At 39.6% G+C, this 14,118-nt stretch overlaps 2 protein-coding genes across 2 annotated transcripts in view; one reads left to right on the top strand and one right to left on the bottom strand.

The window, feature by feature from the left end:
- Positions 1 to 793: 793 nt before the first annotated feature.
- LOC110057908 (intersectin-1-like) overlaps positions 794 to 14,118 on the bottom strand; it is a 37,750-nt gene continuing 24,425 nt past the window's right edge. The window contains exons 33-40 of the mRNA XM_089283406.1: positions 13,730 to 13,870; positions 13,229 to 13,277; positions 12,729 to 12,801; positions 11,746 to 11,828; positions 11,121 to 11,204; positions 3,166 to 3,260; positions 2,670 to 2,748; positions 794 to 2,554 (exon numbers count right to left, since the gene is read on the bottom strand). Coding sequence (XP_089139532.1) covers positions 2,415 to 2,554; positions 2,670 to 2,748; positions 3,166 to 3,260; positions 11,121 to 11,204; positions 11,746 to 11,828; positions 12,729 to 12,801; positions 13,229 to 13,277; positions 13,730 to 13,870 — 744 coding nt within the window. The 3' untranslated portion in view covers positions 794 to 2,414. The remainder of the gene's footprint in view (positions 2,555 to 2,669; positions 2,749 to 3,165; positions 3,261 to 11,120; positions 11,205 to 11,745; positions 11,829 to 12,728; positions 12,802 to 13,228; positions 13,278 to 13,729; positions 13,871 to 14,118) is intronic.
- LOC110057820 (neuropeptide Y receptor type 2-like) lies at positions 6,365 to 9,910 on the top strand. Its single transcript, XM_089283407.1, has 2 exons — positions 6,365 to 6,439; positions 7,680 to 9,910. Exon 2 carries the CDS (start codon positions 8,108 to 8,110, stop codon positions 9,023 to 9,025), a length of 918 nt encoding a protein of 305 aa, XP_089139533.1. The 5' UTR covers positions 6,365 to 6,439; positions 7,680 to 8,107; the 3' UTR covers positions 9,026 to 9,910.

Raw genomic sequence — 14,118 nt, 5'->3', positions numbered from 1 at the left:
CTTAAATGCTTTTGATAGATAACTCAGCATTACGTGATGCGTGACAATCCTATACCCCTCAATAGAGCACAACACTTTCTTTACAAACTCATCATTTTATTACTAGCATTACTTTCATCCTAAAGGTCTTGACGTGGGTTCAAATCACGCTCAAACGGATTCCAAGTCACTGAGCGGTTTTCAAAAGTTAATTTACATTTTGCATTTTTAGATCTCTGCAAACGCGTACACCGCATACTCACCGATCACAGGTAACCAGCTTTTTTTAGCCAATCACGTATAACATTAGAACCACACGTGACATGGTTTAGGAGACACTTCCCGCACTTTGCACGGACTGCACGTTTTTGCTGCGAGCTGCGATTGATTTTACGTCGTAAAAGAAGTTCGGAAGGGTCGGTGAACTTCGAAGGCAAAACCAAGCCAAATACAAAATTACACACAAAAGCGCTCTCTCAATAAATTGAAGTTCACTAAAAGATTACCTTTCCGCCACTGATGCGTGTTTGGCTTTGTGGTGGCTATTGAGAATTTCAAATAAGTGGTAGGGTCCAATAATTCGGAAATATTCTCGGGTCATCCGATCGCCCGTCAAAACTACAAGCAGTTTCTGAAGATTTCTTGGTTCCAGACTCTCGCGGAAGTTGACCGCGTATTTAAAAATCACAATGGTTTCCACGAAACCACCCACTCATCGATAAAAGATTATCTTTCATTCAGTTTTACGTCAATATTGAGCCCCCTTGCGATTACATGGAAGTCAAAGTGCATTAAATCGACGAGAGACACCAAGTTCAACGAAAGTCTTTACGACTTTGTTTAATTCGAAGTTACATCACAATTCACAGATTACAGTATTGTTGAGAGTGCAAAACAAAGAACACTCTTCCATTATCAGTTATTTCATTTATCTTACATTTTCTTAAATTTTCTTACTAAATTCGTATTAAAAAGTCAACAATTTTTTCCCTTCGCTTACTTCATATGCTCATTTTTAAAATTCTGCGAAGAAAAAATAACCAAAATGATATAATTCAAAAAGAATAATTGGTAACAAAAATCCGCAGTAGAATAACTTTATAACTAGATAACTGGTACTTATGTTAAAGAAGGTTTCGTACATCAGGGCCGGGTTGTTCGAAAGCCGGTTAATGCTAACCCAGGATTAAACGTTAACCGAAGTATAAATTTTTCCTGTATAAAAGTGTCTTTCTCTGCTTAAGTTTTGTGTATTTCGAGATTATTCAAACTTAAAAATGAAGAACAAACAATGTAAAGAGACAATCTCACCGCAGTTACAAAACTCGAATCAAAATTCTCACTAACCCTGAGTTAGCTTAATCGAGCTTTCAACAACCCGGTCCCAGGACTATAAATTTACAACCCTGAAATTTCACAAAACCATTTATAGTAAGTTACTGTTTGCCGATGTGGTTTACATGTAATAGGATTGAGTTTAATTGCTGCACTGTGTTAAAAGCCAACTTATGCTAACATAGGATTAATATAGAATTTACTTATCTTTTTAACAGCGGTTTTCAAGACTAGGATGTTGCAGTCTACAGATGTTAAAATAGCCTACGAAGTTGTTCCTAATCTTGGATTAACTCAACGTTTTGCTGAACAATGGGCCTTGCCCTTTAAATGCGTAGAACGCAATGTAAGAACCACCCACTTCTTTCCAAAACGAGGAATCTCAAATGCTCTTAAAAGAATATGAAAAATTTTTAACTTTATAATTGGAATGTTAATAGTGAAACAGTCCTCGGGAAAAGCGCACCTCCCCTTAAACGCAATAACAAACGACCAAAAAAAAATTGTCTTACTTTCACTTGTTCTTTCCCTGTGTGTGCATACAATTATCATAACGCTAGTTCGAAATGTTAAGATCACGATCTGTTGCTTAAGAATAACAAATTTTGCTTTGTTCTCATGACCTTCATAGGTTGCTCCTGTAATTAGTTCCTGGGGAAAGGACATATGTTCATCACCTCCGGAGACTGGAAATAGTCATACACGGCAATGTAGGCTCTGCATTCAAGACAATGAGAGTATTCAAGGCAAGCTGCCGGCGCATTTGTGATCGATCGAACGATCGGCCGGCACTCTTTACGACTTCGAGGAAAAAGCCATAAAATCTACAAAAACGACTATCTGGATGATGAGAATGATAACGAGCACAGACTCAAGTTGTCTTGTTATTCCTCCTTGCTCCGCTCGATCTCGAATCCAATAAAGTACTTACCATGCACAGGATACCTACATCAATACCACTAGCCGACAGAAGACTATGTACAACTGGGCGTGGCGTCACAAGGCGCCACGTGGTGCCATGTGCTTACATTGGAAGCCGGCTCAAGCCACCGGCTTAGAGTTCATATCAGCTTCCTCGCGAAGTTGACTACACTTTACAGTTATGTTCCATCTAATTGTAGTTCTATCCTAACCACTACTTCTCCAGATTCCACCTCGTACAGTAACAGTCTCTCATGCCAGGGACCTTTGCCTTTTGATAGAAGTTTGGCCAAGCTTACTTCTGTGCGACCTAGAAAGTCTGATGAGGGTAAAAGATGGAAAATAATTTAGAAAACTTAGCACTGGCAATTTTAACACAGTAAAGATGGTTGAAAATTTCACCCAAAGAACTCGTTTACGGCTTATCATCTTACCATTTGGTGAGAACAGGTCTCGATCGAATACAGTAATACAGAGTACATCTTGTTCCAGGTTTTTAACTATGAAATTCATCTGCAGGAAAAAAAAAAGACTGTTTGTGCTTAAATCAAAACTTGTAAGAGTAACCTTACGATATTAAAGTTAAGTAATTCCTTGTTGTCAAAAACTCGACGATCTGAATACAAGAGTTGCCGATCGTTTGTGAGTAAATGAAACTTTCACCACGCCTTTCACAAACCCGCGATCTTTGCAGTTCAAAACGATTGCGGAAGCACAATAACGACTATCAACGAAAGTTGAAAAGAAGAAACAAACAAAATAGATCGAAATCTACCATCACAACCCCCAGACATTAACCCGTTGAAGGAATATAAACTTTAGTTTCCTGAGAGGTCCGCTTAGATGATTGCAAGACGGCAGAGAAACACGAAATCGTTAACAGAGCAGATAGAAGGCGCAGCAAAATGTCTCTTGCTTTGCGAGACTTACCGGAAAGTTCCATTTGGGATTAAGCGTCTGCGGTACAACTTTCGTGCGGTGTTCTTGGCTGCCCATGCTCACTTCACAATAGGGATCACTGAGGCCTGTGCAGAAAGAAACAAACAAACCCCGCATCAACATTTCGCACATAAGGCTTGTCGATTTCATTTACTTCTAGTTTAAACTCAACTCTATTATTAAGAGAATTGTTTTCACTACAAATGCAAAATCACCGCTGGTTCAACGGGTGATGTAGCAGCCCTCGTAAAGTCTCACATGAATGGCTTACTACCCTTTGAGAGAACAATACAACAAACAACAGAAACAATGCACCTAGCCCTAAAACAATAACAGCTGCTAACAATGAAGAGAATTACAAGCTTACGAGAGCTGCTACAATTCTGGCTTCAACCGATACCACAAACCCATCACAACTTGAAGCAGAAACTTCCAGCGAGAAACAAGAGCGGGAAAGGTCACGCGAGTTATTTCGCAGATTGTTCCCGATGTTTCACTAGGTTGGTTAAGAATAAAAACCTCCGCTTTGATTGGTTGTAGTTTTGGCACGAGGTGTCTGAAGTAATCAAATTTCGAAGAGCTGGTAGCCGGTTGTCCCAGTAACCAAACTCTGCAGAAGAGCTGTAGGAGAACCCATGCATTAACATATCCGAGATAAGTGACGCGCCGCGATTGGTTGAAAATATCGCTTTGAAAAGACTTCCTTTGGAAAAGAGATTATGGAAAGTCTTGCGGATTGTCGCCTGAAGCGTTGACTAAGAAAGCACCTCAACAAGGGAAAGCTTGTCAACACGAAGCAAAATACACAGAGCTTAAGCAAGCCACGACGACAATGGCAACGAGAGCGCTACCAAGCAAAAGATTAATGAAACAATGGCTGTGAACGTGCGTTATAAATCTCTGTACATTTCTTTGCCGTCCAGTCTGCAAAACAACAACAACGTGAAATGACTAAGTTCTGCGTATTTTGGAGAACGCGAACGACGGCGGCTAATTTTTCGTAGTTTCATTTGGAATTGAACGCTCGCATTACATATTTCAAATGAGCCAGTTCTGAGACCAATAGGAGCATTTAACAGATCTAGACAACTGCACAATTCGACGGTAAAATATAAATTCATTTCTTACTAGGTGTTGTCCTCGGGATCGCCGCCGTCATTGCTTAAGCCCTCTAATAAATACTAGGGAGCCTGCGCAAACCACGACGACGACGACGGCAAAGAAAACGCCACCAAACAAAAGGTTTAATGAGAAAAACAATGGCTGTGTACGTGTGTCATCAAACTTTGAACATTTCTTTGCCTTCTTCTATAAAGCAACAACGTGAAACGACCAAGTTCTGCGTAGTCTGGGGAACGCGAGCAACGGCGGCTAATTTTTCGTATTTCCGTTTGAAATTGAACGCTGTCATTGCATATTCAGCCTGAGCACGATTTCAGAGCCATTGGCGTACTGAACAGATCTAGACAATTGCGAAATTCGAAGGTGAAATAGAAATTCATTTTTGACTAGGGGCCGTCCTCGGTGTCGTCGTCTTCGCTTAAGCTCCCACTTGAACAACGCTCAACTTACGCAACTTCTCCTCCGGATCTTTGCTTAGTTGGGATCAGAAATAAATAATTTAAAAAAAAAACAAAACAAATGAGAAAAACAGAAGGCTGATCAAACAATTAAAAGCATTTTCTTTGATTTGGCACAATACTTCTGCTAGACGGAACCCGTGGAGAATTTTGTCTAACCGAAATATTGAGCAAATCAAAGGAAACATTTGAAGTTGTTTGATCAGCCTTTATTTTTCGCTTTGAAAGTTTGCTCACGGTCGTCCCCGAAAAACATTGCTTTCTTTTTTTTAGAAGGCAATGACAACACAATGAAGTGCGCGTTTAGGAGAACGAGAAAAGCTATGGGTTTCCACACCTTATGGAGATTCTTACAAACCTTCTCGAATGTTTCTGTAACAGTGCAATCAAGGGAAAAATAATTATTTTCTTTACCTAATGTAGCGTCAAACAACTTTCTGTCTCAGCAGACACACAACCAGGACGCCAATATTCTTGTTTATTCACAAGCAGTTGGGCTTAGTTTCTATTCTCCGACAAAAGAAAAAACCCCCACAGCGCTGACACAAGACTTGAAAAGCGAAATCACGCAGGTTCAGCACTAAGGTGAACCAGCAGTTGTATTCCTTAGAGCTGACTAGATCTGTTCAGAATAGTATCTGTCTCGAGAGAGAAAGACGACTAAACGTTTTATTCTCAACAAAGTTCAATTTTTAAGCTGGATACTGTAATTAACACACAAATGTGGAAGTGAAATTAAACAACTGAATATAAGCCGATAAATAACAAAGGTGATTTGAGCTTCTTTCAAAGACAATTCCCTATTTGTACGACGGGCAGATAAGATATGGAACCTCTATAACGTGAAGAATCTCAAAACCTAGAAACTCACTCAGTACGCCACGAAAAAAAAATCAGAGATTTTAAATCAGGGAACGTAAAGCTGATTGAAAGACACCCAAACTCTTTAACCCTACGAAATTTTAATTTTAATTGTATGGCGATTAAAATATAAATATATATTGAATAAAGCCGGAAGGCCCTCAATTAAGGAAAGTTTCTTACGCGGAATATCTGTTTCTTTATAAAAGTGAGAAGTAAAAACAATTAGAAGCGCTTTCAATTCTTAAACAATCTACAAAACTAGAAAATCCCCACTCACTAAGTGACGGAAAATCAGAGATTTTCAATAAAGAAGACAAAAGCTGCATAAATAAAATACTGGAAACGTCTGGGTTGATGGCGCAATTTTGCTAACTGACCAGACAATGTTGAAATAATTTTCATTAATCGTAAAGAAACAGATCAAAATTAAATGTCTTCTCATCGACAATTCCAATCCGAATAGCGCAGTATACTCTTATCATCTTGTTTCCATAATCGACACGTGAACTCTCCTTCATAATTTCCACACAACTTTACCATTGCCTCTTTGGAGAATTTACAGGTTCAAATGTTCAAGCTTATACTTTATATTTATTGTCGACACCTTCCTTCTGAACGAAAAAAAAAGCGTTTTTCACCCTTAGGCTTAAAATGTGAAAAATCAACCATATTGACAAACGTCGAAGCGATATGCAAACATGGTATTCTTATGCTAATTTATCGCCCAGTTGATGTGAATTGCAGATCCCATTTGCTGACGGAATTATATCATAGAAACGTGCCCGAAAAAAAGCGACGAATTCCTCCTGTAAGATTCAAAGGTAAGTCAGCTCTAATCATATGCTTTACAACCTGTCACTTAGCCGCAAACTAGAAATCAACAGCGTTGGTGAAATTATCTTCCGCACTGGGTAGGAAGGCCATCCCTGGAGTTGTCAAGACATATTAAGTCATAATTTACGGTTCGTAAAATCCCAGATCGAAAGAAACTTAAACGTTAAAACAGTAAATCAACCTGAAACAATGATGGTTAAAAAGCGGGGAGATTAAGCACAACTTAGGATGTATGTTTTACAGCATGCGTCAACTCGCAACGCAGCTTCTTCACCGTTATATATTTGTGTATCGATTAAAGAAGACAATTCTCTCCACCATTTACAGTCCCTCGAAGAGAGCTGCTATTTACAGAACAAAGGAGAGGAAATGACAATATCTGATTTCATATCACATCCTATTTCCTTGAGAGAAATCCTTTCGGCAGTCCACTTCTAAAGGTGCCTAGGAGTTACATGCACCTTATTTTTTCTTTCTTTCAGAATGTCTTCTAGTTACTTGCCTAATTGACGCCTTTAGCGACGGGTATCTGCGATTAAATTTCACATAATTATATTTAATGCAACTCGAGTTTTGTGCATCTGTTTTTCGCTCTATACTCGTCTTCTACTCTTTCAAAGTGTTTTCCATTGATAAGCAAATACATTTGAATTTGTATACATCAGACTATTACAAAAGAGTTCTGAAAGAAAAATAAATTGCTCACGGGAGGTTAAGCTGAACACTTCTGTAATCAGTGGAACCTTCAAGAGCTGACCAATAGGTTTTCAGCTTTTAAAGACAGCTCTATAAATCACTTGACAGAAATGTGAACTTCACCGAGTTTTTAATTACACCTTTGTTTTCGTAATCTACACTTCTGTTTGTAAACTATCTTTGTATTTCAGTAGCAGAAAACAATATTATTCCCAACTAAGAAGGAGATAATGCTTTTGGCCTTGGGCAAAATCTAAGAAATTTATTCCCTGACACAGAGCGTTTTTTCTATTATTATTATTTCCCAGATTTTCGAAAGCAGAGTAAAGTAAGACAACTGAGTTGTAAAACAGCTGTTGAAAATCCAAACATTAAGCGTTAAATGCTTCCTTCGCGTAAAAACTAAACACAAAACACTTTCGCCGCCAAAACATCTCTTTTTAAATGCTTCGCACTGACATATCATTGATCCAGTTACTAAGAGATTTTCATTCAACATAGTTAATGCCTCTTATTGGTTTTTTGTTACAGTGAACAAACTTTGATGTTGTCACTTTAGCTAGACCACTCCACACAGAGCAAAGATTTCGACTTCCCCACGGAGAGAAGCGTTAAAATACTTGACGCCTAAGCTACTACTAGCCGGATTTCACTGAGACAGAGGAAGATAGAATGAGAAATTGATAAAAATAATTGGCAGAACCCCAAGGACAACTGCTGTTCTCGCTTGATTTCAAAATTTAAATACGAGAAACTCTTCGCAACTTGTCACGAGCAGCCGGAGGGGGAACAGACACGTTTTATTAGGAAAGGAATCGACATTAGAAAATACTGCAATGGCCAATGAAGACAACAAAGCTATACTAGCGCTGTGAAAATTACAATTTGGAACTTCACTGAACCAACTAGGAAAGTCGACCGGATCTTACTGTTAGTTACTCTAAACAAAACGTTCCAATATGCACGCGTCCACGGACGAGATTTTTCTGATCACAGCCTACACCATTGTGGTCTTAATTGGAATCTGCGGCAACTCACTGGTCATAGAAGTGGTCCGAAAAAAGCGCTCTATGCATACAACCATGAATTTCTTGCTAGTCAATCTCGCCATTGCGGACCTGTTGACTCTTCTCTGGTGTTTACCCGGGACGATTCTCTCCTACACCGCACAGCCGAGCGGGCAGCTAGGAACTTTCCTTTGCAAATTCATTACAACGCATAGCATCGCTGGCATTGGTATGATCGTATCTGGATTGACGTTAACCTTAATCTCTGTAGAGCGGTACAAGGCACTCGTGACTCCAATGGAAACGCGTTTTCGGCTCAGCAAAGGAAACGTCCTTTACGCCATTGTGTGCATTTGGGTTTTCGCCGTTGTTTACGTTTGTCCGCTGTTCGTTTTCGAGACGTACGACGAGGAAACAAAGGGATGTGTTACCCTGTGGCCTGCGAAAGCCAGCGCCTACTGGATCATACTCGCTGTGATAGTAATAACAGCGTTTGTTACGATGTTTGTGTGTTATTTCAGCATAATCAAAGGTCTGTATTTCACCAACACGATTTGTTCGTCTAACGCGAACGCCGGTGGAGAAAACGATGCTATCGTCAAGCGAAAAATCGTCAAGATGTTGCTAATTGTCACAATCGCGTTCGTGTTTTGCTTTTTTCCATACTCGATCGCCACAGCTACAAACATTGCGCAGACCAGCGCGTTTTATAAGATCTCGTATTTTCTGGTTTATTGTAGTTGCAGTTTAAACCCTATAACTTATGCCTTGGGAAGCGCAAATTACCGTACTGCCTTCAAGGAGGTTTTAAACGAGTTCCGGTTCTGTCACTTCTATTTTGGAGGCATGTCTGAAAGCGATGCTCTCTAAGACAGAAAAAGCCTTTGTAAGAAAAGACTGAAAAATATCTTCTTACTTGATCACATTGTTATGTGCGATCTACGCGAAAGTTCAAAGTGTTCTGCGTGCCTTGTAACAATTGTTACAACGATAATGGTATCCTAGCTTGACATTTTGCGCATAACTCTCAGCGCTATGATTATTTTTGAATATTAAGAAAACAACTTTCGTTTTTCTCAGTCGCAAGGTTTCGACTAAGAAAGTATCTTAATCCATTCTAAATCTGATGTTCTCGTTTACCACAGAACATCCAGGATTTCATTTATAAAAGAACTTTTCCGTTTAAGGATTAAGTTTAAACGATTACGCTGCCTCCAGCGTGAGAAAGAAAGAAAGAAAACAAGCGTTTCTTCACACCAATGTCGAACAATATGATACATTTTTCCATGCTATAAAAGAACAAAAGGAAACTGAAATAAAAGATAAGGTAAACCCTAGATAACAGTACGATTCGAATTCTTTATTATGGTAAGACCTCTTTTGGTTAGGGTGTGACCTTTATCCTGCTTTCTGATAACTGGTTTCTTTTGTCCGGAAGAAATTTAGCCACCTTGAACACTGTCTTATTTGCAATATTCCCATTCCGCAAATGCGCTTTTAAAACACAGGATTTAATTTCAAAGTCTATTTAGAGAAAGATGTCTTTTGTGATCTCCGCTGTTTGAAAAGAAGTTCCAGAAAATGCAAAACAAAATGAAAATTTTCTTTAGTAATATCCGTTCATTTAATTCATTTACCATTTGTATAGAGTTCCAACGCCACATAATTGTGGAGCGATCCAGTCACAGCATCGAGTGCTAATGTAGTTGTTTAGCTTTATTACTTGAAACTAAATAAATTTCTGTTAAGTTGAAAGACTGACGCCACATTTATTTTTGTCAATTTAACACGTTATTAATCCAAAAAGCTTTTTCCACTCTCGTATTAAACGTGCATTCAAATTTGACAGCAATTCTAGAAGCCTAAACGATTTAAATCAACAAGTTCTTGTTAAAATTTCTCTTGAGATAAGTGCATAGGAAATGCGAAAATGGCTGAACGATTCGCCCTAAGTAATCTTGCCAAGCGCGGTTTAAATGTTGAAGCTCTTTACTCGAAGAAAAAAACAACAACAACGACAGCAACAAAAAAGAAATAAAAAAAGCCAGTTTGCAATAAGCTTTTGTCCTCTCACTGCGCGTAGCGGTGATTCTTGTCATCACAGTGTCACTTAAAATTGTTGTATATAATCTCGTTTAGCGCGCTCTTGTTTATTAAACTTATCGAACGGAATATAAAGAAGCAGGTTATTAGTTTGAAGTAGGATGTATTTCTAGTTACGTCACGTTTATTAATCCTTTTGTTTCAGGCAGTTGGGTTGTAATTACTCGATTATCACTTCATGTAATTTAATAACATTCACGCCATGCTCACCAAGCAGAAAAAAGCTCTAAATATCTTACAAGTGCACCTCAGCTGTTACCACAGCATTATATCTTGCTGCTGTTTGTGTAACAGTTGGGTAAAAGGGATGAAAACGAGGTATTTGCCTATCGGCATGCAAGCGAGGCGATGTGATAGCAATTTCCTCCAATCACTGAGAGGATGGCTTCCGCTCACGGGCTCAGGGCCAGTTTACGCAGCCTCAGTCAATAAAAGCAGCCTTTATCAAGAATAGACCCTTTGCCAAATGATACGTTCAAGAACTTATGACTCAGTACTTTTAATTAAGAACAGAGCGCTCAGCGAGGTCTTCTCTAAAAATTACCTTTCCAGATTTTTTTTTTGACAAAAAGAAATCTTTGTTCTTTTCTACTAGCTCCCCTATGGACTCATAGCGCGCGCTACTGAATTAGTGAGGTCGCTATTCCCTAAGCAGTTGAAACAGCTACAACCAATCCAGATTACGCTCGTGTCAATTCTCCCGCACTTGGTACCGTTTTCACGCGCTTAGTCATAGGTTGCACGTTTTCCCGTGCTTGGAACCTGTGATATGTTTTTTGTTTCGAGTTGTGTAAGTGGTGGATTCAAGTCGCTAGATAACAATTCCACAATAGTGGAAAACCTAGCGTTATGTAAAACTCACCATTCGGATCAGAAGCTATTAAGTCCACACCCTCGATCAAGGTGACTTTGAGTTTGCCAATTCCAGTGGTTCTGAAAGATTTTGCTAATGACAAAAAACAAAAAAACAAAAAAAACAAAAACAAAAAAAACAAAAACAAAAACAAAAACAAAAACAAATACAAAAACAAATACAAAAAAACGCGCGTCAGAGAGGCAACATAGCAAAAAAGTTACAGCGTGTTCATGAAGCCACTAACAGGTACAGGGGGTGGAGGGGGGGGGGGGGGGGGGGTTATAAACGTCTTGCCACATCCCTAGATGCTGACCTGATGGTTAGTACATTGGAATCCGGATTTAACAGTCCGGGTTCGAGATCTGATCGGGGTCGGTGTTTTCTTGGGCAAGACTATTTATCCTGGAAGTGTTTGTCTCTGGGCAGCTATATAAATGGGTACCGGGATCCCATAAATTCTCCCAGTCGTTTTACGCTACGGAAACAGGGAACAAGCGCCCGCCAGACGGGCGACTAACCTTTACCTTTTCGCAAGTGGGGCAACCATCGAAAAAAAAATGCTACGTTTGTGAAGAAAAGAAAGAGAAAAAAAATCATAACAAACTGAACATCGAATTAACATCACACTGACCTCTGTGAGCCTTCTGTCTTAATTCACGCTCTGTTTCAATGTATTTCTGCGATGCTTGCTCCATATACTCCATCCATCGATTTCTAAGAAACAGACGAACACTCAGCTTATCGTTTGGGTACGCTAAAGCACTATGTTACAATATTTAAACTGTTCCCAGCGGTTTTCAATTGAGTGTCGTAAAACCAAAACCAAAACAATTACTCTGGCCAATCACAATGGACACAGGCAATCCAGTGAACCAATCAAAACTCGAAGTAAATACATGAAGTTGTTGCAAAGCGTGGAAAAAAGTGTGCATGCGAGTCACGACTGGTTTTGATTTTTCTTCTGTTTGGATGACAAATTGGCATGAGCATTTTTCTGAAGCCAATCGTGTTGTGTACTAAAGCAAAACCAAAGCAAACGCGAGTTACTCTCGACATCATGGAGTGAAAACCACTCTAATACTGCTTTGAAGTAATAGCGACAGTTTCAAGCACAAACGGCTCCCGATCTATTAATGAAAATCCCAGGGGGGATACTCCCTATTATAGCCTAAAGGAGAAGCTCCGCCCAAACGGGTTACCTTTTTCAGGCTTCAGGTATATAAAAGGGTAGGGAATTCACAAGTTGGGATATATGAAAATGTAGGGAAATCTGTCATTTAGTTATTTCAAAAGGGCCTTTAATTAACATATTTCGAACAGACGCGCCTTATGGCTGTATCATTTCATTTATTAAGTACTACATGAAAACGACAAAGGGAAATAGAGCTTGTTCTTGTCGTCGTTAACAAGACGACTTCCAGTTTTGGTGATTTATTCATGATACGGCCAGTTTTGAAAGCATGTGGAAGGGGCACCTTTTTTCAATTAAAAGTATACGAAATGGGCAAGGGGTTTGACCTCTTGGCGGAGCCTTTCCGTATAGAGTAACCCCCCCCCCCCGGATTAAAATACGTTGCAACAAAACACATATAGCATCACACGAGTGACAGGTACCTTTCAGATTTCGATTCTGCTCGAAAGGAGTAAATCTGATCGATGTGCGATAAATGGAAGACGTATTCGTCATCTGAAAGTAAATGAATAAATATAGCGTCAACATTCATGAAACTGAAAACTACGGCGTGTACACAAGCAGGATTTCACGACAAGTCTCAGGTTAACTAAAAACTTTCCAGTGAGAACATTTGAAATTTTCAAGTTCTTTTTCTTATCCTAACCAACGCCTGTAGTAGAGCTCTTTTTTTTCTTTTTCTATCAGCGATGCTTCCTAAGATGTCGTGTTTTTGAGATAACGCAATCTATGAATGAATGAATCTAAGAGGTTCAAAAATACTTCTTAAGCACATGAAACCGATGATTAATTCTTTGATTTTGAAGAAAAGCACTCGACAAAACAAAGGCACCAATAAGGCAACGAGGAAGACTAACGAAGGCGAGCATGGGAATGGATTGCAAAATGGACACGTAGCCAAGCCTTAGTAATACAAACGTACTATTGCCATCTTGATTTCTCTTGACAAAGACTTCATTGAGGATGATAGGCTGAAATGAAATCAAAACAAATGTCAAATCAATGCTTGACAACAAGTAAAAGCTACAGGATGACAAAAGCCAGCAGTCAGTGAGAAGGGGGATAATATAGGCGGGAATCTTACTAAAGCGCCACACGAGAGTGAGAGACTCGAGTCTAGACACAAACAAGACACGCAAGGCATGTACGTCACCAATCTCGTTCCCAGAGGCCGCGATCCTTTTGGTCAGTACCAAGAAATTGAGGCCAGCATTAGTTACAGCGGTTACCCTCTCTACGCATGTTCAGAAACCGTTATTGACCATGAACGCATGCGTACAATCAAACTGGAACCATGATTTTCTGGTTCAGGTTTTGGATTTAGTCCAGAGCATCGGGCGTTCGATCCCAACGCCGACGGCGCGAACTCTGGGGACGAGATTGGCACGTCAACGGAGGCGACCGAAATGCCCACGCGCCTTACCTTTCTGTAGATGTCATAGATGACTTCCTGTTCATTAAATCCAATCTTCTTGGACAGATTTCCGGTAATGGAGCTTCGCGGTCGCGTTAACATAAGGAAATCATTGAACAGAAAAGCTTTGAGCTCCTTTCCACTCTTAACCTGAAATGAACAAAAGCCGAGAACGAATTCAAAATGACGGGAATTGAAGGCCTATCTTTCATTGCAGTCCATAATTTACAGTTAAAGGAAGATAAAGTCGTTCTTGGCAGCAGAGCCCACACTGCCGGTTTACAACTCAGTTTTCGCAGCAACGTGAGTAGCATACTCCCTTCGTGGATGGGATTGTAGGTTAGTCCCCCGTATTGTTAGGTTTCCCTATATACGAGATCTCCGCAACTTGTTTATAC

The sequence above is a fragment of the Orbicella faveolata genome, unplaced genomic scaffold, assembly GCF_042242905.1.
Source record: "Orbicella faveolata isolate gen_17 unplaced genomic scaffold, um_ofav_v1 contig_12, whole genome shotgun sequence".
NCBI lineage: Eukaryota > Metazoa > Cnidaria > Anthozoa > Scleractinia > Merulinidae > Orbicella > Orbicella faveolata.
This window is presented reverse-complemented; position numbering and strand designations above follow the sequence as displayed.

Excerpts from the sequence above, each read along its gene's own strand:
- LOC110057820 (XM_089283407.1), top strand. The coding sequence starts at position 8,108 with ATGCACGCGTCCACGGACGAGATTTTTCTGATCACAGCCTACACCATT.